Here is a 21,023-nt window from a genome sequence, read left to right as displayed (position 1 = left end):
GCGGGTATGTGCCTGTCATATGCAACGAGAAAAGAAGGAAAAGACGCGAAGGCAAAAGGGTGATGGCGGCAAGACAGGTCACGCTCCGCAACTAGGCGCTAATGCTTTCGCAGTCACTACATTAGACGGAGTGCTGAGGTGTCCTTGTGAGTTTTTGTTTCGTGTTTGCACCGCCAAGAGAGAGAGAGAGAGAGAGAGAGAAAGGGGTTGGGGGAGAGGTTCGGCAGCTGGACGTTAGGCCTCACTGAAGCCTTTGAGGTTTAACGACGTGGAGAGGTGCCCCCAGCTTGACGAACAATGAGTTTGACATTACTTGCACGTACCGGAAGCTTGATGTATACGAGTTTGGCGTTGCTTGGCACTGGGTTAGGACGCGGGTATGCGACGGCCTGACGGCCGGCGTATGGTTATGCGTTGAGGTCAAAGACGTTGACAGGTGGCCGTAACATCACGCTCAGGAGTTTGACGTAACTTGGGACGTCGTTAGGTGGCGCAATGTTCAGGCTACTCAACGTTAAGCCGAACAAGGGCGATGACACATACCCACAGAAGTGCGTTGGCCAGCGCCTACCCCAGGGTTTCTTTTTTGCGTTGTTTTGTGCGAGTCCCAACTTTCCCGGAGTGTTACATACCCGCTCAGCTATATTTCGGCCAACGATTTCTGGGGTACTTTCTATTCGGCGCACGTCCGAAAACTCCCACAAATGCTGCCAACATAGCGGAGTAGTCTCATTTATTCAAAGTGCGCTCCTACCAGCCACACAGTGTGGATTGCCCACATTTTTCCATACAATGGTCTTTCTTGGGCTACCAAACACAAAACTTCTGCTGTCTGTCTGTCTGTCTGTCTGTCTGTCTGTCTGTCTGTCTGTCTGTCTGTCTGTCTGTCTGTCTGTCTGTTACTCGATTCAACCTGCTGGCCAAAGTGAAAAAAAATGGCTACGGCTTAGCTCAGGCAACCCTGGTATGCAAAGCGAAAGCTTGGCTTAGCTTGGTTAAGACTTGGTTTCACTTGGGTAGCCTTTTACTTAGCTGTAATTATTATACTATTCGTCCAAAGCCTGCCTTCGTCTACGGCTGTGGTCCCGCTTCCGACGTTTTGGGAGCCGAACGGTCGCACTTCCCCAACTCCGACGCTAGCTTCACGCGCTTTGCATTCCTCCAGTAAAGCAGTTAGCCGGGCGATATCCGCGGGAAAACCTCTAGCTCTCGTGAACGCTCAGAGAGCGGAAGGCGGCCCGGTACCGCTCTCATCCATGACCAAGCTCGCATGCACGTGGCGAGTTGCGCGGCCAGGCGGCGGCCCAGCTGCGGAGAGCGCATGCGCAAGGTCGGCAGCGGCGTAGGCGCCGGGGGGCTAGCGAACGCAGCTGTCGGAGGAGCTCGGCCCGGCAGCGTATTCCCTAACCATATCCCGTAGGGGCCCAGCCGACCACACCCCCTTCAAACGGCGACGTCACAGCGTGACGTCACTTTCTCTTCGTGGGTTACTTCATGCGACATGGATTTTTTCTCTCTCTCTCTCGTTTCGGGCGGTGGCCGATGGTTTCGCTCTGTGCGCGAGGCTGGGGCTGAGGCGCTGGCGAGCTGACGCACATTTAGTAGAAGTCGTTTTCTTGCGTGGCGACGCGAGCTGACGCGCGAGCAACGCTGATGTCTACGCTCGCCAGATATCCGTCGACGCTGCGCGAGAAAGCAGCGGAAAGCTGGCAGCGGCGGTCGGGTTTAACGTCCTTCTCGTGCTTTGGGGTCATTCCTTTCAACAGAAGAGAATCAATTTCTTTGTAACTTTCGGTTATCGGCTGCCTTGAGACAAATTGCAAGCTATTTCTGTTCGAAAGCGCTCATTCATTTGTGCATTTGTGGCTTGTTTGGTTTTCATCGGGGAGATCGGGTATTTGCGATAGCTTTTTTCGAGTTAAATAAGGGAGCTCTGGCTACGTCGCTTGTAGTATTAGCATGATGGGGCTTGGTTGCAAGATTGGTGCGTGACGAGCAAACCTTACCAACGCCAGAATGCCAGCGGCGCATGCCATTCCATTCGTTGCTACCGCGGCTTGCGTAGGGAAGACCGAGGTTTTGCGATAGCTTATCTTGACTCAAATAAGGGGGCTGTGGTTGCATCGCTTGTAGTAATAGCATAACTTCCCTCGGATCAAAGATGGGTGCGTAAGAAACAAGCGTTACCACGGCTCAAATCTCTCAAACATGACCAAAGCAAATCACTCGACAATATTCGTTGGCAGCTTCTGTTAGGGTACCAAATTCTTGGGACCCGCATCTTCTCCTGGCGTGGTCGATCTGTTGCGCGCTTGTGTGCTGGCGTTTTGTTTTGAAAGTCCATGGTTCGAATCTTGGCGAAACCTCGTTTATTATTATTTTTTTTTTTGCAATGAGGGTTTCACCGGCTTTTCTTTTGATTTTCGAGCTAAACAAAGGGGGCCAGAGTGCCTTGCCGTTTAACCTGCAAGTGATGTTCGACGGTACCTCAGTATCAAGGCAGCCACAAAATTTGCTTTGCTCACACTTTGAATACCCATGAAGCTGCGTCGGTACATAACATCAAGGTTAAATCAAGTAGCAAGTAAAGTGGTGCTAAGTGCGTCTTCGTTCATCATCCTATCTTACTTTGTTCAGATTTGACGGTAATGACACTATTATAAAAACGGATCAGCACGCTCGCTGATGTTAACAGCAGATGAGCGACCGACGTACGCGTGTGCTTTCGACCGATTGGGAGCAAACATTCTGCGCTTCGGTACGGAATCAAAAAGACCACCCAAGATCAAAAATACATTTTCGTCTTCACTGTAATGATCGAGAGTGTTCGCTTTCAGGAACGTAAACAATGACCACATGTACGTGAAAAAGCGTCCGCCTGCGCGCGCACTTAGAGCAACGCGCCCAGCGCTAGCTTAACTAGGAACAGGGTGGAAGACGAGCGTCTGCAGGCTCGCAAGAGAGTGCGGAGAGTGTTAGGTATGCAAAGGTATACTTCGTGCTTGAAGCTTCCCAGCGCGTACGCGATGCTCGCGCACGGAGCGAAACCATCGACCGCCGCGAAGCAGCGCGACCACAAAAGAACAAAAACAATTTTTTGCCTTTACTTTGCTTTCCGGAACGTATAGGTACGAAAAGGTTAAAGTCCTAACCACATGGACGCGAAATCACGCGTCGCGTGAGCGTCGTTCGGCGGCAACGCGCAGAAACGGGCCCTTTCAATCGCGATTGAAGTGAATCGCGATCGAGTTTTCGAACGCGCTCAACGAGGTGCCGTCATAAGTAATTGGAGCTCGGGAGCTGTGGCCGAACTGCATAGGAGCGCCGTGTAGCTGCACCAGCGGTAAACGAAAGGAGTAGAACACTCATGCGCGCCTGCTCACGATAGCCCATATATACTTCTCAACCCACTTATTTTAACGCGGCTTCGAGCATTATTCGCAGCATACTGGTCTCAGCGATGGCGCTGATAGTAGAGGCGGTATCTGGCAGCGTCGCTCACACACTTTCAGCGCACGCGAGCTGCTGGAGAAGAGTCGCAATCGCAGGGATCTGAAGTGACAATTTTTCTTTTCTAATATTTTTAGCTGGGTATGCTATCAGCGCCAATGCTGAGACCAGTATGTCGCGAACAACGCTCGAAGCCGCGTTAAAAGAAGTGGGTTGAGATTCATAGAAGGGCCATCTGCATCGACAGGCACGCATGCGTGTTCTGCTCCTATAGTTTACCGCCAGTGCAGCTACACGGCGCTCCTATGCGGCTCGGCCACAGCTCCCGTGCTCCAATTACTTTTGACGGCACCTGTACTCCCGCTGCTACACGGCACGTTTCAATCGCGATCGAGAAGTTGCACCGGTTGCATTCGTGTACGCCAGATGGCGCCAGATGGCCCGCTTTCCGCTGCTTTCTCGCGCTGCGTCGACGCCGATATCTGGCGAGCGTAGACATTCGGCGTTGCTCGCGCGTCAGCTCGCGTTGCCACGCGAGAAAACGCCGAAAGTACGCTGCATGTGGTTGGGCCTTTAACTTCTACTAAATGTGCGTCAGCTCCCCTGCGCCGCAGCCCCAGCTTCGCGCACGGAACGAAGCCATCGGCCGCCGCCCAAAACGAGAGAAAAAAAAAAAAATCCACGTAGCATGAAGTCGCGCTCGAAGAGAAAGTGACGTCACGCTGTGACGTCGCTGTTTGAAGGGGGTGTGGTCGGCCTGGGCTCCTACGGGATATGGTTTGGGAATGCGCCGCCCGGCGAGTCCCGTGATGCATTGCCATTCGAGCGCAGCTGCGAAAATGAAGGTCAAATCCTCTGCAACGGCATAGCTGCTCGATGAGATTAGTAAAGCTTTGCTTTAATAATCCTTGAACACGAAGCATATATAGACGGGATCATTTCAGACTAAAACTGCTGGAATGGCTCCCCGCAGAGGAAACTTTAGTCATATTATGAGGCAAAATGTAACCACATAAAGGAGAGTACCAGCGTGTTTTAAATTAAGAACTATAGCGGCAGTACCTGGCAATGTCAGGGATTGGCAAAGCGACAACGGGTATAACATATATTGAGAAATCCGCAGAAAACCGTAACTTGGCTCGATATCCAGATACACTACATCAGGTATTGGTTTGGTAGAAACTTTGAAATTATTTTTGATATCGGTAACTGCTACACATATATCACAAAAAAAAACTTTTATATCTCCAGAGTCCTGCGAGATTGTCATAGATTTCCGAAATATTTTAGCTTATTAAACCCCCCTCGTTTCCCAAATGCCTCAAACCTGTCCGACGTCCGTAAAAAAAATTAGAGAGAATAAACTTTGCGGCCAAGCCAACGTTATAGCGAATGCTTTGAAGCTGTGAATGTAATTTTAAAAAATCCCGCTCGCCTTTTTACAGTTTTGTTAGGGCAAAATCCTGAAATTGGTTTTTGGGGATAGTTAGATTTTTATCTGAATTTGATCAGATTTTTATCTGATGGGTTACACTTTAATCTGTAACCAATTAAATGCGTCAAAGCGGTTAACACATCGAGGAAAACGTAAAAACTTGCAGTCTAGATTTGCCAAATCTAGATTCGCTGCATTAGGTGTTCAGAAGTGGGAAACTTTGTGTGACATCTTTGAGAAATTGCTATGGGTTACTCATATCGAAAAAAAAAGCAGTTAGATATCTGAACTGGCCTCTGAGGTAATGAGGAATTCATGGAAAAAATCTTTTAGCCTGTTCCCCTCCTTTAGTTCCGTAACTAAAAGAAATCTAGCCAAATTGAGCTCCTAGGTTACTAAATTAATGCAGTCCTGAAATTTCAAGTCGCTAGATGGAGCAGTTTGGCTGGTCGTTAATGGGATGATCGGCTCGCAGGCATATTCACTCCGTTAAGGGCGCAATCGCAAAGAACCCCGTTCCCCCTTTTGCAGCGTTCTTTGGTCGCAATCCTTAAAGGGACACTGAAGTGATATGTAAACATTGCGGGATTACTAGCGCAAATTGTAGTCCGGAGTCCCCAGGCCATGTTTCGACCACTCTAGGCGCGTTTACGCGATTTTATTTAGTAGAAAAACTAATTCGAAAACGCTGTCCTCCTCTCTTTACGCTCGCCCATTTTCTGTGGCGTTTTCGTGTGACGTCAGGAGGGGATGAGCTGGCAATTGGCTGCGCCACGGCTGCGCTACTGCACGGCTCCCCGGCCGACAGAGTCAGTCGGCCCAGCGTTTCGTCCGCCGGCGGCCGGCGGGTCGTCGCAATCAAGGAGGTTAAAAAAAAATTGCTTGGTCGCAATTCGTTCGCTTAGTTGAAACGAAGCCAGGACACGTTTGTGAATGGAAGAATGTGCCTTTCTTTACTTGGTTTGTTTGTACACTGTATCTAGCTCCAAGTCAAGGTCGCTTCACACAAGCGCTGCACATGCGACGCTTCGCTGACTGGTACGCCAGTAGGAAAATATAAGGCCTCTTGAAGGCGGGAGAAGAGTCAGCGAAGTCAATATAGGTACTAAGCAAATAAAATCAACTGATACGTTTACCGTACAGCGTAAAACTAGGGCGCGGGAAGCGCTTTTTTGCGCTGGGCGAACAAGCACAGCGGTCAGCAGCACTACGCATCTGCGAACGCTTTTCCGTCTACGAAATGACACATGCTAGACGTGAGCTACTGTGGAAACTCGGGCGACGCTTACTGCACGATCGCAGTACAACAAATAGTCACCTAAGCGGCTTGAAATGCCAAAACTAAATAAAAGTGTAAACCGGTTGTACAATATATACCCTATATTAGCAAGGCATTCGCGTCCCGCTCCGTGGCCTAGCGGTCTGGTGCGCTAGGAATTCACCGCAAATGTTTTGCGAGTCACGAGTTCGAATCCCCGCGGGTACGTGCTTTTTTTTTTGTAAGTTAACTTTTTTGTTTTCCGTCGATGTTTTCTATATTGAGTTCACCTTTTTTTGGGCCGCAACGTTCATGGCTACACGAACTAGTTCACAAAACGCGCGCAGGCTGGCACTGGCGCGCTAGCGAGATCTCGTTGGCGTGCTGTTGCCATAAGCACCGACTGCTTGCAGGCAGTGGGCACAGGCCAGAATGAACAGACCCTTGGCCTGGTGCGAACACGCTTTTTACGATACAGGCATGAGGGAGGCAAGCTCCAAATATGGGGGAAAAGCGCATGACATTTGGGCGTCTGTGGGTACGCGGAGGGCGTTCATGCACTGCGTAGGTCTCGGCTAGTGAATGCTACGACTACAAGCCGTCCTGGGAGGCTTATCTTGTGCATTTTACAGCCGACAACATGGCAGAAGCGCGGTACGATGATTACTGAGATATTGAAAATGCCCATCCAACAAAGCCATTGGTTATGTTTTACAGAACCGAAACCGAAACTTGTGTGATTGCTAACCTTGGGCATCGTCCAATCACGGCGCCCCTCCTCTCAACGTCGCAGCCTTAGTTGGTGCGGCCGCCGCAAACCGCGCATGGTAGTTTTTCTTCTTTCGCGCTTTGTAAAATAATTACCGATTTGTCAACCGGATAAACGATGAAAAGTGAGCTAATTTGAGCCAGTCTACGCAGTGCAAGCAAAAACGGGAGCTTGACAAATTCACTTCAGTGTCCCTTTAAATTTGTTTTTGTGCATTAGTGTGGGCCACATCGTGTGAATATGGTCCATTGTTGAATAACCATATTCACACGATCAATCAGGTGATAGAGAAGTGCGCTGAGTATACTGAACCCCTATATATAGCCTTCATAGACTATGAGAAAGCATTTGACTCGGTCGAAACCCTAGCAGTCATTCAGGCATTACGGAACCAGGGGGTAGATGAGCATTATGTAAGAATACTAGAGGATATCTACAATGGGTCTACAGCTACCATCATCCTCCATAGGGAGAGCAGTAAAATACCTATAAAGAAGGGTGTCAGACAAGGAGACACAATCTCTCCAATGTTATTCACAGCATGCTTACAAGAAGTATTCAGAACGTTGGATTGGGAACAGGTGGGAGTAAGGGTTAATGGAGAATACCTCAGTAACCTCAGATTTGCTGATGACGTTGCCTTGCTAAGTAACTCGGGGGACGAATTGCAAAGCATGCTTTCCGCACTGGGCGAACAGAGTAGAACGGTGGGCCTGGAAATTAATATGCAGAAAACTAAAGTAATGATCAATAACCTCGGGACAGCACAGCAGTTTGAGATAGGTGGCGAGGCAGTGGAAGTGGTAAGCGAATATACTTAGGCCAAGTTGTGACCCCAGGTCCCAACAACGAGGCAGAGATAATTAGAAGGATCAGAATGGGGTGGGGTGCATATGGCAGACATTCTCAGATAATGAATGGCAGCCTACCATTGTCGCTGAAGAAGAAAGTGTATGACAGCTGCATCTTACCGGTACTCACCTACGGGGCAGAAACCTGGAGGCTCACTAAGAGGGTTCAACTTAAATTGAGAACGACTCAGCGGGCAATGGAGCGGAAAATGATAGGTGTAACATTAAGGGACAAGAAGAGAGCGGAGTGGGTCAGGGAGCAAACTGGTGTTAAAGACATATTAGTAGAAATTAAGAAAAAGAAATGGACGTGGGCAGGGCATGTAATGTGAAGGCAAGATAACCGCTGGTCATTAAGGGTAACAGAGTGGATCCCTAGAGAAGGCAAGCGTTGCAGGGGGCGGCAGAAAGTTAGATGGGCAGATGAGATCAAGAAGTTTGCGGGGATAAATTGGTCACAGTTGGCACAGGACCGAGATAATTGGAGAATAATGGGAGAGGCCTTTGCCCTGCAGTGGGCGTAGATAGGCTGGTGATGATGATGATGATGATGATGATGATGATGATGGTGGTGGTGGTGGGCCACATGCCTCTCATCAAAAACCGATTCGCGCGCCGAACAGCTATGGATGAATCTATAAAAACCACCCATTTAACTCCCATATCCCGATTCGTCCAAAATGGTCGGTCAGAGAAAACCCCTGACGTTATAATTTAGAGATATACAGGCTAGTCACATGTCAGCAAAAATCAGTTCGATATCCTAATGGCCCAGCGAGATATTCAGAATTTTCGGAAAACACACTTCCCCCTTTCACTCCCTGACGGGTGTCATTTTTTAAAAACTTCAGAAACCTTCAACATCTACGGCTTGATGGGAATGTATACCTACTAAAATTTCAAGTCTTTCAATTGATATAGGTCCAGCAGGTTCGGTTGAACGTTGGTGGGCCAGTCAGTCAGTCAGTCAGTCCGTACGTCAGTCCGTCCGTACGTCCGTCCGTCAGTCAGTCAGTCAGTCAGTCAGTCAGTCAGTCAGTCAGTCAGTCAGTCAGTCAGTCAGTCAGTCAGTCAGTCAGTCAGTCAGTCAGTCCCTTCTCTTTCTAGACATGATACCGGTGATGACGCATGTAGTAGAAGCCTGGCGCCTTACTAAACAACTTAAATGGGTACTTAACGAAATTTTGAAGGCGAGATAACTTCGGAGATAGATTGGTGGGAACACACATCATCTGCAAAATATCAGCGGCGAATAGAGCCTGTAACATATTTAAAATCAATTTTAAAGTGCGCGAAACGCAACCGAGCAGCCAGCAGAGGACCTCGCGCAATCGACATTCCCACCCGATTGTTGGCGGCGGAGGCGCCGTGATTTCGCCGGCTCATCGGGCAGCTGCCCGCAACCAAAGTTCTACAGCGATTCCAGGCACTCTATTTTATTACTTTTTATTTGCATTGGAGGCGAAAACGCCCGGAGACACGAAAAGCCCACTGAGCGAGCCGCACGGTCGCTGTGCTGGCAGCGGCCATGGCCGCAAAGTGGCGCAGGCCGGCGGGGTAGCTCGAGTGATAGCTTGTTATCGCTGCACGAAATTGGACCCAAGTGCCAATTATGGCAGCTTAAATGAGAAAGGAGTTAATGATGCGATGGCGGGTTGCATTAAAATTGTAATCTGCACCGCTACGAGAGCGGCAATCGAATATCCGCCGCAGTGCTAAGCCGAACCCATCTGTAGGCGGATTTGTAGGCAGACCGGCCGGCTGCTCCAAGCGCGTGTCTTGCCACCCACTGTCTCGAGCGCCGCGCGTCGTTCTCTAGCCACGGCAGCATTTGCACTCGCAGCGCCTGCGTCACGTCCACAGTCGCTTTTTTATTAAGCGGCTCACGAAATCAGTACGTGGCACTCGCAGAAACTGCCGGCGACGCGGATTCGACAGTGCTACGGCAGCTCTGCTCTGTGATATCCGTCCGTCGGTCACGTGATCAGCTTTGTTCACACAAAATCCATCGTTTCGCGGCCCCCTCTGAAACCGAAGCTGCGAGTGGCCGCAATGAAAATGCCTCTAATTAAACAACCATCGCACGCTGAAGCAAATGAGGTTTCTACAGGTGATAAGTAGGTCACTAGCTACTTTCGCAAAAAAAAAAAAAAAAAAAAAAAAAAACAAGATGCCAAATTTTTGTGTCAGTGCCACTTTAAATGCAAACATTGGTCGGCTCAACGGGTCATGGAACGGATAATGATCGGAGTAATACTTAGAGACAGGAAACGAGTTCAAATAAAGAAAAAGAAATGGACTTGGGATGGCCACGAAGCTAGGCGAAACGACAATCGATGAACTACCGGGGTGACAGAGTGTACACCGAAAAACTGGTCTAGAAAAACGGGAAGACCATTTACTCGATGGAGAGACGAAATAAGGTATTTAGGAGGCAAAGAATGGACTCGAGCGGCGCGGGACAGGAGCGGTTGGAGGTCGATGGGAGAGGCCTTCGTCCTGCAGTGGACCTAGTGGCCTATTGACAGGGCTGGATTATCCATGGTTCAAAGGCTTCAAATTAACCTAGACCCCGGGCTTAGGGGGCCCCTCAAGGGCTGGAAAAGGATGGCTGACCTCATGGTTTGGTTCGAGAAAGTTTAAGCCTCCTGCTGATTTCCCGTGATTGAAACGGAGATTTTCTATTTCAATAATGAATGCTTTGGAAAGGCTGCTCGTTGCATAATATGTATAATCCTGAAGTCAGCTCACAGTTATCCAGGCTGAGGTTAAAAATGTTGCGCTCGCCCAAAACCATGCATAGTGTATAGCGATCGAGCTGACCACGCTGATGGACACAGAGCGCAGCCAGAGTCGGAGTTTTTGAAGGATCTCTGTTTGACATCTCATCAACAAACCGTCCCAGTAAAAGGCAGATAAACTTTCGTAAAAACGCGCATGCCTTTCTTTCTTTTCTTGAAAAAATGAATAAAAAGAAATACACGCCCCATTTCAAGGTTTAATTTCTGCGGAACGCATAAGCGATTTTCTACACTTTGTTGAAATAAAAAAAATATTGTTAACAGGTAAATTTATTCCACAATTTATTCCCAGATAAGAAGTGTGCAATAAGAATAAGTTTTCTGCTCTTATAAAAGTGCACATGTCCAGCACAAATGTAAATGAATTACCTGTTTAAAAAGTAAACAATCTGACAATAAATGAGAATATGTATGGTTGTTTATTAGAGAGTGTTATTAAAACGTTTTTTGGAAAGTTCGGTAGTGATTTCGTTTTCTATAGGCACCACCTTTTCTAAAATTTCTAAAAGATGTAGATCCCGGCATGGTGAAAACATTTGAATAAGCAACCATTAAGATGATTTGTCGTGCTCAGTCGGCTTATACAATGTATATAGTATCACTGTTTGTATAGAAACACTGCCTTAGGGGAGTTAAATTTCTGTTACTAGATGATATCCCAAAATATCCGAATGACTGGTGTAGATTTACTGCAGGGATATGCGAACAGTTTCTGAAAAAGGCACACCTGTCTACTTCGCCAGTGCTCAAGCGCAGGCAACCAAAGCGTGCGCTGGAGAAGCCATTTTTCGCGAATGCCTTCCTGATTTTCGAGAGAAGATGTTCTTTATTGAAACCAGGATAAACTGCGCAACAGGTTAAGACGAATGGAAAACACACACACGACGCTTAGGTCCATTTTTAAGGCCTGCATGTTTTTTCGTCCTTTCGTCTTAACTTATCTCGCAGTTGCCCTTCTTTCAGTATGAACCAACTAGCCCGAGAAATCTTAATGCTGTCAAACAGTGTCAATGTCTCTTCGTCGCCTGGTATAGATAAATTGCGATAAAAATCCCTCCACGTGCTCTGCGAGAAAGTAAACACCCATGGGATGTTCATAATCACTCTGGAGATGCTTCGAGAAAATACGACATGTGTTCTTTGTAGCGAATTCTAAAAAGTGTCAAGTATCAAGAATGACGTTAGGGTAAGGCGGTAAAAGTGGGAGGGGCCCCCTTGTTTTTTTTTTAAGCGGGCCCTCCCTCAGCACTGTTAATCCGGCACTAGCCATTGATGATGATGATGATGATGATGATGATGATGATGATGATGATGATGAGATTATACGGAGAAAGGGGTGTACTGAACATATGAAGGACGAAGAGACGGAATGACTACCTGATAGGTAATTAATCTCAAATATAGATAATGCTAGTACAGGTGCGTTGTTAGAACCTATAGGGAATGCCAGGAATGTCGGCTGTAAACAATGATTCCGCGGGGAGTTTATGAATTGTAGCAGAAGCATTGAAGGACTCTGATTGTAGGGAGAAGATAGAAACGTACTGATTTCTTTTAGGCAGTCTCGTGGATTTTCTCAGTCAGTGTGATTAATTACCCACAAATGAGGTCTACGAGGGCATTAAGGAGTGTTGTACTGTACGCCTACCTCAGTTCAAAATTAAGGGCTCGGAGTAGCTTTGGTTCTTAAGCTGGCCATATTCGACATTTTTGTATTCTGCCATTGGTAGGACACAATCAGGCCACCGCGTCTATCAAAAGGTGTAAGGATTAGGACATTTCTGGCTTCCGTTATTCAGACTAACATATCACGAAAGATTTAAGTTTTCGCGCTAATTTCATTGCTTTGTTGTCCGGAATATTTTTTTCAATAGTGACTTTATATGCATATTGATCAGCATCTGCTGTCCAAGTGCTTAGTGCGTGGAGTGCGTGCTCGTTAGGACTGTCGTCGTCGCCTCGCTTCCCAGAAAGAGTTATTCAGACTTATTCTACAAACGATAAAATTCTGTTAGATCATTTGTAACTTGTATTATTAATTGAAGCTGTCATTGGTAGGCCCCACACACACACGCGCGCGCACCCGCTCATCCGCACACGTGGACTATGCGCACGCACGCATGAGCCTCTCTCCCCACCTTCCGCCCCCCCCCCCCTCCCCGCCACACACGCACACACAAGCGAATGCACGCAGACATATAGACACTGCCTGAAAAATGCCGCCATCGGAGGCGGGAATAGCGGCCGGCACCGGATACGTACAGGGGGGATTAAAAGAAATGCGAATAACGGAGTACACCACCTGCGACGCATGCCGCACCGTCTGGCTGCACTGTCAGCAAACTGCGCGCATGTTTAGTTGTTTCAGAGCGTTTGAGAGTGGGGCCTACTGTCAGGGGAAATGCTTGATAACGAATCAACGCCGGTCATTTATTTTAAAGCGTCTTGTTATGCTCTGTCCCCACTGAGCCTCCTGTTATCTACTACATTCGGGAGCCAAGCGCGCAGCAGGCTGACTGCAACTAGCATGATGCCCTTCAACTATCATCCTGCTCAGTGGAGACGCATCGTGAAAAGGCGCCTCAAAATAAACGACCGGCGTCGCTTCTTCATCAAACCTTTTCCATGAATGTAGGCCACACTCTTAAATACTCTCGAAGAAGTGCACACGTGCTCAGTTTACTGACTTTGCAGCCAGATGGTACAGTAATCGTCGGAGGCTGTGCGCTCCGTTGTTCGCATTTTTTAAATTCCCCATGTATAATTCAGTGAAATTGGTATTATGACAAGCTTACAAGCAAGCGATATAAGAAAACTCCAACATCTTATCCCCGAAATGTAAAAAGAAGCACATCCGCAGTCAACAGGATTCGAACCTGTACGGGTTCGAATCGGGTTCGAAACCCAATGGATAGGAAACCATGGAAACGACTCGTGTCACGTTCGAAATACTCGCAGGAAGGCACTTTTTGCGCTGCGCCGATTACCAGCCGGCTTGATGAGGCGTAGGGGCAACTTCCGATGACGTTCTTAAGTTGTCCCCGAGTATAGTAGCTGTGTCTTACTTGTTCTCTAATGACAATGAGCACGTATAAGCTGGGTCACCAGTAGCCCTCCCCTGTCGTCCCGACTGAAAAAATATCATAATTCAGGGATGAATGCTGAGATTTCGCAACGAGGCACCGCTTGATCTTTCTGCACTCCTCTCATTCACCATTCAGTTACATGCTGTCAATCGAACTGCATGGGAAGCCTTATACAGGATGCGACCCTGTGGAATCGGAATTCAGTTTGCTTTTTGCGAGGAACCGCACGAAACCCAGACAGTTGTCGTGGTAATGGGCGTGGCGCTCCAAGGAGCGTTGGCGTCCAAACAGCAGTTTAAGGCAACAGATATGTATCGCGGGAAGCAGTGTTGCATTACTACAAGGGGAAACGCGCAATCGCAACAACGAAATACGCCGTGCATCACGCAATAGAAAAGTGGTCGCATTTCTATAGCGTAATTGTCTACCCAAAGAAGTGAATTCAGGGTAACATGAGGGCTGCATCCGACCGAAAAACCGAACGTGCTGAGAATACCGAAGCAATTTTCACCGCTACGAGAAAACTTCCTACGCCTGCTACGAAGCCAACCATGCTTACCAAGCAAAACAGTCAAGCCATAGGAGATAGGGCCGTCCCGCGCAGTGCATGCAGAACGGACGTCACCCACTGCGGCGGCGTAGAGGCTAGGGAGCTGTGCGGCTGAATCCCAACGACACGGGTTCCATTCGGTGGCCGCTTTTCAGATGGGAGCGAAACACGGAAACACTCGTGTGTGGAGATTTCGGCACTTGTTAAGGATCCCCAGGTGGTCGTAATTAATTCAAAGTCTTCCACTACGGCGCGCCTCATAGCCAGGTATATGTTTCGGGGCGGTAAACCCCCCAAACTTTAAATGTTTTCCCCGAACGATGCCAGTGACCTACTCGCTATGTATACTCGCTACTCGCCCTGTACAATCTTGCTTACTGTGACCTACACCGCTCATTAGTATTCCCCCCTTTGTACAACCTTTGTCTCGTACACCGGGTTAAAGTACAAGTACGCACTAGGAGCATAGCGTCTTAATGAATCAAGCCTTATACTAACGTATTTACCCATAGTCATTGTTTTGGCGATACAATCGTCTGAATACCCACCGCGGTGGCTCAGTGGCTAAGGCGTTGCGCTGCTGAGCACGAGGTCGCGGGTTCGATTCCCGGCCGCGGTGGCCGCTTTTATGATGGAGGCGAAAAGCAAAAACGCCCGTGTGTACGAGATTTCGGCGCAAGTTAAAGATCCACAGGTGGTCAAAATTAATCCGGAGCCCTCCACTACGGCGCGCCTCATCGCCTGCGTTGCGTCGGCGCGTTAAACCCTACAATCAATCAATCACAATCGCCTGAATACTAATGAGCAGCGTAGGTCATAGTGAGCGCGATAGAACATGCTACTAGCATCAGAAAATTGCACCCGATTACAATTGAAGGCTCTTTCTACGATACAACATCACTTCTCCCCTTACATTGCCTCGGTAAGCTTGAGCTCTGCCTCAAACATGTTACACCTAAACAAAAAATCGTAACCGGATATATTTCTAATCGACAAGGGAATCGGAGAAAAAGTCGAACGCATTGACTTTTAAACCTCTTGCTTCTACCGCACTGGAGGACTTGTGCAACCTTACGTCACCTGCTCGATTAAGAAGTGCTTGCTGTCAGCAGCCAATATTAAATGCATAGTCACCGACGTTAAGCAGGGAGTTAACAGCCACGCGTTCACGAATAAAATTTTACCTACACAAACAGTGTACTTCAGCACCTGTCGACGCAACACAAGCCCAATCGATTACAGTTACCTGACGTGCAGGCTCCATCAAAAAAATCCGTACTGAAACTTGGGTGCGACGGTCCGCCAGCTTCTGATACGTGCGAGGATAGTCGACGTGCTAGCCTGGTCTAAGAAACAGCGGCATGCTTATAACCACACTGATTAGAAGATTGATCCTTGCCAGACGGGGTTCGGATTTCGCGAACACCACCGCCTCCGCATCGCAAAAAATATTCAGTGCCCCCCCCCCCCCCCTCCCCCACTACTTAGGAAAGAAGGATGACCAGCGAAGCTATCAGTCCAAGGGGTGCGCGAAACAAAGATGTTTCGTCTGTAATTTGCGATTGAGCATACTTCCTAGCCAACTAGCTGAATAAAACTTGGAAGAACTTGAGCGTTTTATCATATCGGACAAACATGGCGCTGTAGTTTCCCTAAAAGAACTTCACAAGAAGCTTCCATACCGCTGCCGTGCTCGGAACGCTATATATGTACAGGTCAGCGCAGAAGTAAATGGGGCGCGGGAGCGGTGGCCGAACTAGAGTTCCTGTGTATGTCCCCTAGGGGAGCTATATACAGGAACTCTCGGCCGAACTAGAGTTCCTGTATATAGCTCCCCGATATACAGGAACTCTAGGCCGAACTGCATCGCTGCGCCGCGTATGGGAGCCGACGGGAACCAAGGAGCGCCGGTCACGGCCGGACTGGAGGAGCGGCAAACGCGCGCCGGTCTAAGAGTGTGTTCGCACTGCCCTCGCCGCCCTATCTGATAAGTGCAATCGCCGCTCCGCTGGCGTGTCATACTGGGCATGACGGTCTTCAAAGGGCCGCGCTGGGCTATAGAGGGGCTCTGGTTGCATTCCGCTCGCAGGCATCAGCGGCGACCGAATCCGCCTCTGTTGAACTAGATGAAGCTACGCGCGCTAGGAAGCGTGCCTTGTTGCGCGCTCTAAAGAGATGCATAAAATTGTAGGCCGCTGCGGTTTGCCATCCCATGTGTTTGCGATACAATTAATTGTAATCCGACAAAAATATTTCCCTGGACACTATAGAAAGCACATTCACCGAAATGTTTGTTATTCGGACAAAAAAAAAACTCGCTTCTAACCCTGTTTTCTTTTTGTTCCTCCCAAGTTATTGCTGCCACTCAGGTCAGGTCTTTTCTGAAGAAAAGAAAATGCAAAACGCCTATGCGGTTGAAATTGTTTACGGTAAAGAACGCTGTGAAGAATAGATAGAGTCGTTGTCTTCTATTACAACGGGCCTCATAGGCCGCCTATTTTATAGTCGCATTGAAACCGATGTTGTTATTGTTAACGAGCACCTTCTACTAGTTAAGAAGGGGTTACAGCTTTGAATTAAATCCTTTGGCGCTGTTACGTCGATCGTAAGCTGAAGAAGTATTACTTAGCCGATGCTTCGACACGCGGAGTTAAAAAAAAAAGTGTGCCCTTCCACAACGTGAAGGATGGCCAGCGGAGCGGTGGTGCGTAATGTTAGAGTCGTCTCAGCGGCTCATTGTAGCATAATTTATTTCCCGATAGTTCCGGGTAAAACAACAGTTACGGCCGTTCTCTGTAACCAAACTCCCAGCGTAGATGGCCATGTATTGACAGCAGAGAGTATATGCTGTGTCCTTTACACCCCCACTGTTAACTCAATAACACCAAATTTGGATCCGTTTTCTGTAATCATACTTCCCCGACCCGGCCCACAAAGCAGAACGAGAACTTACCAGCCGTGCTGGGCTCGCTCCCGCTCCCCACCATGGTGCTCGGTCGGCCCACGGTCGAGTGCTCTCGTTCCAAAAAAGTCACGGAGCATTACCACCTCTCCCGTCGCCGCTATCCCCATTGACCATATACATCCCTTACCAACGCTCAGGAGCGCCTATGACGACCCCTTCAGACCAATTCCCGCGTCAGTCGTTCCCTCCTCCACAAAATGCATCCCTCTCAGTTCCCTTCCCCAAACTGTGACTCCCTGTGACTCCCTGGGACTTCTCTGTGACTCCCATGACACTTTCACTCACACCATGTGGCCTGCCCTCTCAACCCATTCCCCCCCCCTCCCCCATCTGCAGCACTGAGCTGTGGAGGACGCGATGGGCCACACTCGCAACCGGGGGGGGGGGGCACCTACTTATGGTTGACTGAGTCTCCGCCGTCGCCGCCAGCCGAACGACGCAATGCTGAGCCAATTTTCTGAAAAAATAAAGGGATTTCTCTCTATTTTTCTCAGTAGATGGCCATGCTTCACGGCGCAACAACTAATGTGGGAAAGCCAGCCTACAAAGACCAAGATTACGCCGAGCTTTTTAAAGCCGGCTTAACCTTTAAGCACAAGTGCACCGTAAGCAGACTTTACTTTAGGGTGAAAATAAGCCGTATTCTATAAAATATGAAGGCCGTTGGGCCACTTTTATGTTTTTATGATTTCTTCACTCACTGGGATCCGTTTTTGGGGGCCGGAAAACTTGCTCCGGAAGGAGCGTGACGCGATACCACACCTGACTGTCGTAAACCACATCCCTATAACAGCTCCGCTGTTAAAAACTCCTTGCCTGACTTTGTAGCAGAGCGATGGTTGTTCCAATTAGGCCAATATTTCTGAGGGTGCGTGAGCAGAAACGGACAACATCCCAAGTATTGACGGTTGTGGATAACTTTTGTTTGGATATTTACGTACGGCCACATGGTAAAGCTTACCATTGCGTTCCCGTAACTAATTTTAGGGGCTTTATTTTCCTAATTTATTATCTGTACTTTTAGGGGTTCGGCATATATTTTTTGGGTTTTAACATTTTTTATCATTATTTTTGCGCACCGCCACAAGTTCGTGACGTCCCAACGGGGTTTATGAACACTCACGACGTCACCTACAAGCAGAGGCCTGCTTTTGTAGGCGCCCTTGCTTGTCACGGTACGCCATCCTTACGTATCGCAACCTTTGCCGCCTGTATGGGTCTCTTTCATCTCTAGGACATCGTATTCTGTGGGTGATGCTTCAGCGGCTCAGCATGGGGTCTTATAAACGATTTATGACCCAATCATTCAAGTTAACGGGAGATGAGCGCTCCACTTTGAATCCGGTTTTGGGTGGTAGCTTCATATACCTTGGCTGCGAATGTTAATGAGGGCGTAGTGTAGCTTCTTTATGCACGTGCGGCGCTGTTTCAGCTCCTTGCTACTCTCACAATCCATTGGGAGCACAAAATGCGCAAGCGTTCTCTGCCCCCTGGAGGCCCGGTAGTAGCATACATTCCTGTTTAAAAAAGCATTGCCAGAGAAATACCAGTTGCAGTACGTGCTACTTTGGGCATGTGTGATCCTTTGGAGACTTCAGAGTGCGCACACATCATTCAGAGTACGGGCACAGATTCCTTGCGGTCGACCGCGGTAAAATTCACAACGGCGGCCACCGTGTGGTTCCCTGCTAGTATGTGTCACTTTCCTAGAAAAACAACAGACGTGTCCGCTGGATGTAGGCAAACCCGACTTGTGCAACTGGAATGACCCCCCCTCCCCCCCCCCCCTCCCCCCCGAAGCTCACGCCTTGCACGAGCTTTTGTGCTTTTATAGAATATTTACAGGTCCGTGAAACAAGGTTTGCTTGCAGCTTTTCGGGGAGCAACGTACCTGCACATTGAATAGGAATGGCCGCGTTTGGCTTCTGCTGTTGTTTAACATTGCCGCTAGAAGGATTGTCATACGGGTAACTAAGTCGGTGGCGATCTGTGTCCAGACATAGGATATTTCGACGATGGAACGCACGTCCAAAGCAGCGACTGAGACACTTGGTCTTTTCTACCTGCAGTTGACCACGGCCCTGGGTGTGTTCTCGCTGAGCATAGTGTTCGCCTACCTGATGTACGTGTGCGTCGAGGCACCCGTCCTGCGGCTCGAGAAGATGGTCTGCGAAGGCAGCATCCGGCCCTACATCGTGGAACCGCCCGTCAGCAAGAAAGTCCGTAGCGTGCACCCGAGTGGCACTCAGAAATCTACCGTGTGAACGCGCTCTACAAGTCCGCACTCCATGACGATGCGAAGTAAGATGGAGGTGGCATGAGCGTCTGACAGCATTTAACGCCATTCCATCCTCCTGCACAGATTGACAATACGTTCGAAAATAAAATAAGAATACACTCTCGCGCCCTGAGGGCCATGAATACGACGTTTCGTTATATTCAGGGGGACCCAAATGCACACTCTCATAATTCTCCTTCTACGTTGATCTTCAAAAACAACAATAAAAGTTAGCATTGCCTTGGCTACACACATTTATTTGCACTTAACATAAAATTAGTTGCCCCCGCTTCAACTAATGAGCAACTTTGATGCCCACTGTGCTTTCTAAGCGCCCGAAACTACTTTTTCGCGAACATATAATCGGGGCATCTGCCGTAGGATTATAAATACAGATAAAGGCTCTGACTGATGTAGTAATAAAAATGTGCACACATATGTTGTTACAAATTATACCACATTGCTTGGACATGAAATTCATATAGCCGTTGTGAGTTTCATTTCATTTATTCTCATGGGTAATTAAAAATCGTTTCTTTTTATACAAACGCCCCACCGTTTCGCATAAACGTGCGCTGAGGTATTGTTGCGGATATGGGCCTATTCGGTTATAAAAGTGTATCTAAAAACAAAATTATACCACCCTTGTCTACTAAACAGCCTCAATGACAATAATAAGTGCCAAATCTTCTTCGTTTGAATTCATTCACCTGTGACTTGTAAAACTATGACTTTTCCCATACCTGCACCACTTTTCCAAATAAAGTGCTTCTGCGGCACCAGTCACCACCTAGAAATGGCTTTAACTAGCGTCCAGCGTCACAGCCGACGCATGCGTGCAAGAATTACCCGACGTTTTCTTCGACAATTACATAAGCCGGTTACGCTTCACCTCATTATTTAATATCGAAAAAGGTGGCAGTTCGCAGTTCCCTAAGAAAGTCGTTGAATGTATAAAATATGAAAATGAATCTTCTGGCTGACCAACACTGCAAGTAAGAAGAGTGCAAGCAAGGTGCGTAGCTGTTATTCACTCTTAGTTAATGCTCCGCAGGGGGTGTTAGTGTGTGGCTCGCTTAGCGTCGAAACGGATAATTGCCCGAAGCTTTCAGCTACTGATTAATGTCGTCTGTAGTCCACCCAAAACGTTATGCACGAAATCCAACTTGCTTTGACGATGGTGATGCTCGTGGTTGAAGCGAAAAAAATTCCAACGCTTCCCGTGGTCGCATTCGAACCCGGATCCCTTGCGTTATGGAGTTGACGTCTATCCCATGACATTATTCTGGCACGGTACGGTATTTCTTTTGTAACAGTAACTTTATTTACTCAAATAGATACAGGGCCCCACCAAGTAATTCCAGAGGTTTCATAGAACAAAAGAACATAGCTCTATGCATAAAGAAAAATACACGCGATGGGGAATTGCGCAAGCCAAGATTCAGCATGTCCTACCAGGAAGTGTAAACCAGTCGAGCTGTAATACTAGCGAAGCCGTGTTGTGTTGCAATGTGTATGCTGGAAAGCGTGCCAAATCGGTGACGGTGCCTATTGTGTACAGCTTGAAGGGAACGGCCCGG

General features: G+C 48.2%; 1 protein-coding gene across 2 annotated transcripts in view; it reads left to right on the top strand.

Annotated features, from left to right (window-relative positions):
- Positions 1 to 20,202, top strand: part of LOC144151386 (nose resistant to fluoxetine protein 6-like) — an 87,470-nt gene extending 67,268 nt beyond the window's left edge. The window contains exon 13 of one of the 2 annotated variants that reach the window (XM_077682437.1): positions 19,235 to 20,202. In XM_077682437.1, the coding sequence (XP_077538563.1) occupies positions 19,235 to 19,429 (195 nt within the window). In that variant the 3' untranslated portion in view covers positions 19,430 to 20,202. The remainder of the gene's footprint in view (positions 1 to 19,234) is intronic. The other variant, XM_077682428.1, reaches the window with a different exon arrangement.
- The last annotated feature ends 821 nt before the right edge of the window (positions 20,203 to 21,023 follow it).

The sequence above is a fragment of the Haemaphysalis longicornis genome, unplaced genomic scaffold, assembly GCF_048455015.1.
Source record: "Haemaphysalis longicornis isolate Haplotype H1 unplaced genomic scaffold, Haemaphysalis longicornis Haplotype H1 scaffold_1, whole genome shotgun sequence".
Taxonomy (NCBI): domain Eukaryota; kingdom Metazoa; phylum Arthropoda; class Arachnida; order Ixodida; family Ixodidae; genus Haemaphysalis; species Haemaphysalis longicornis.
Note: the sequence above shows the minus strand (reverse complement) of the source record. Positions and strands in the feature narration are given on the sequence as shown.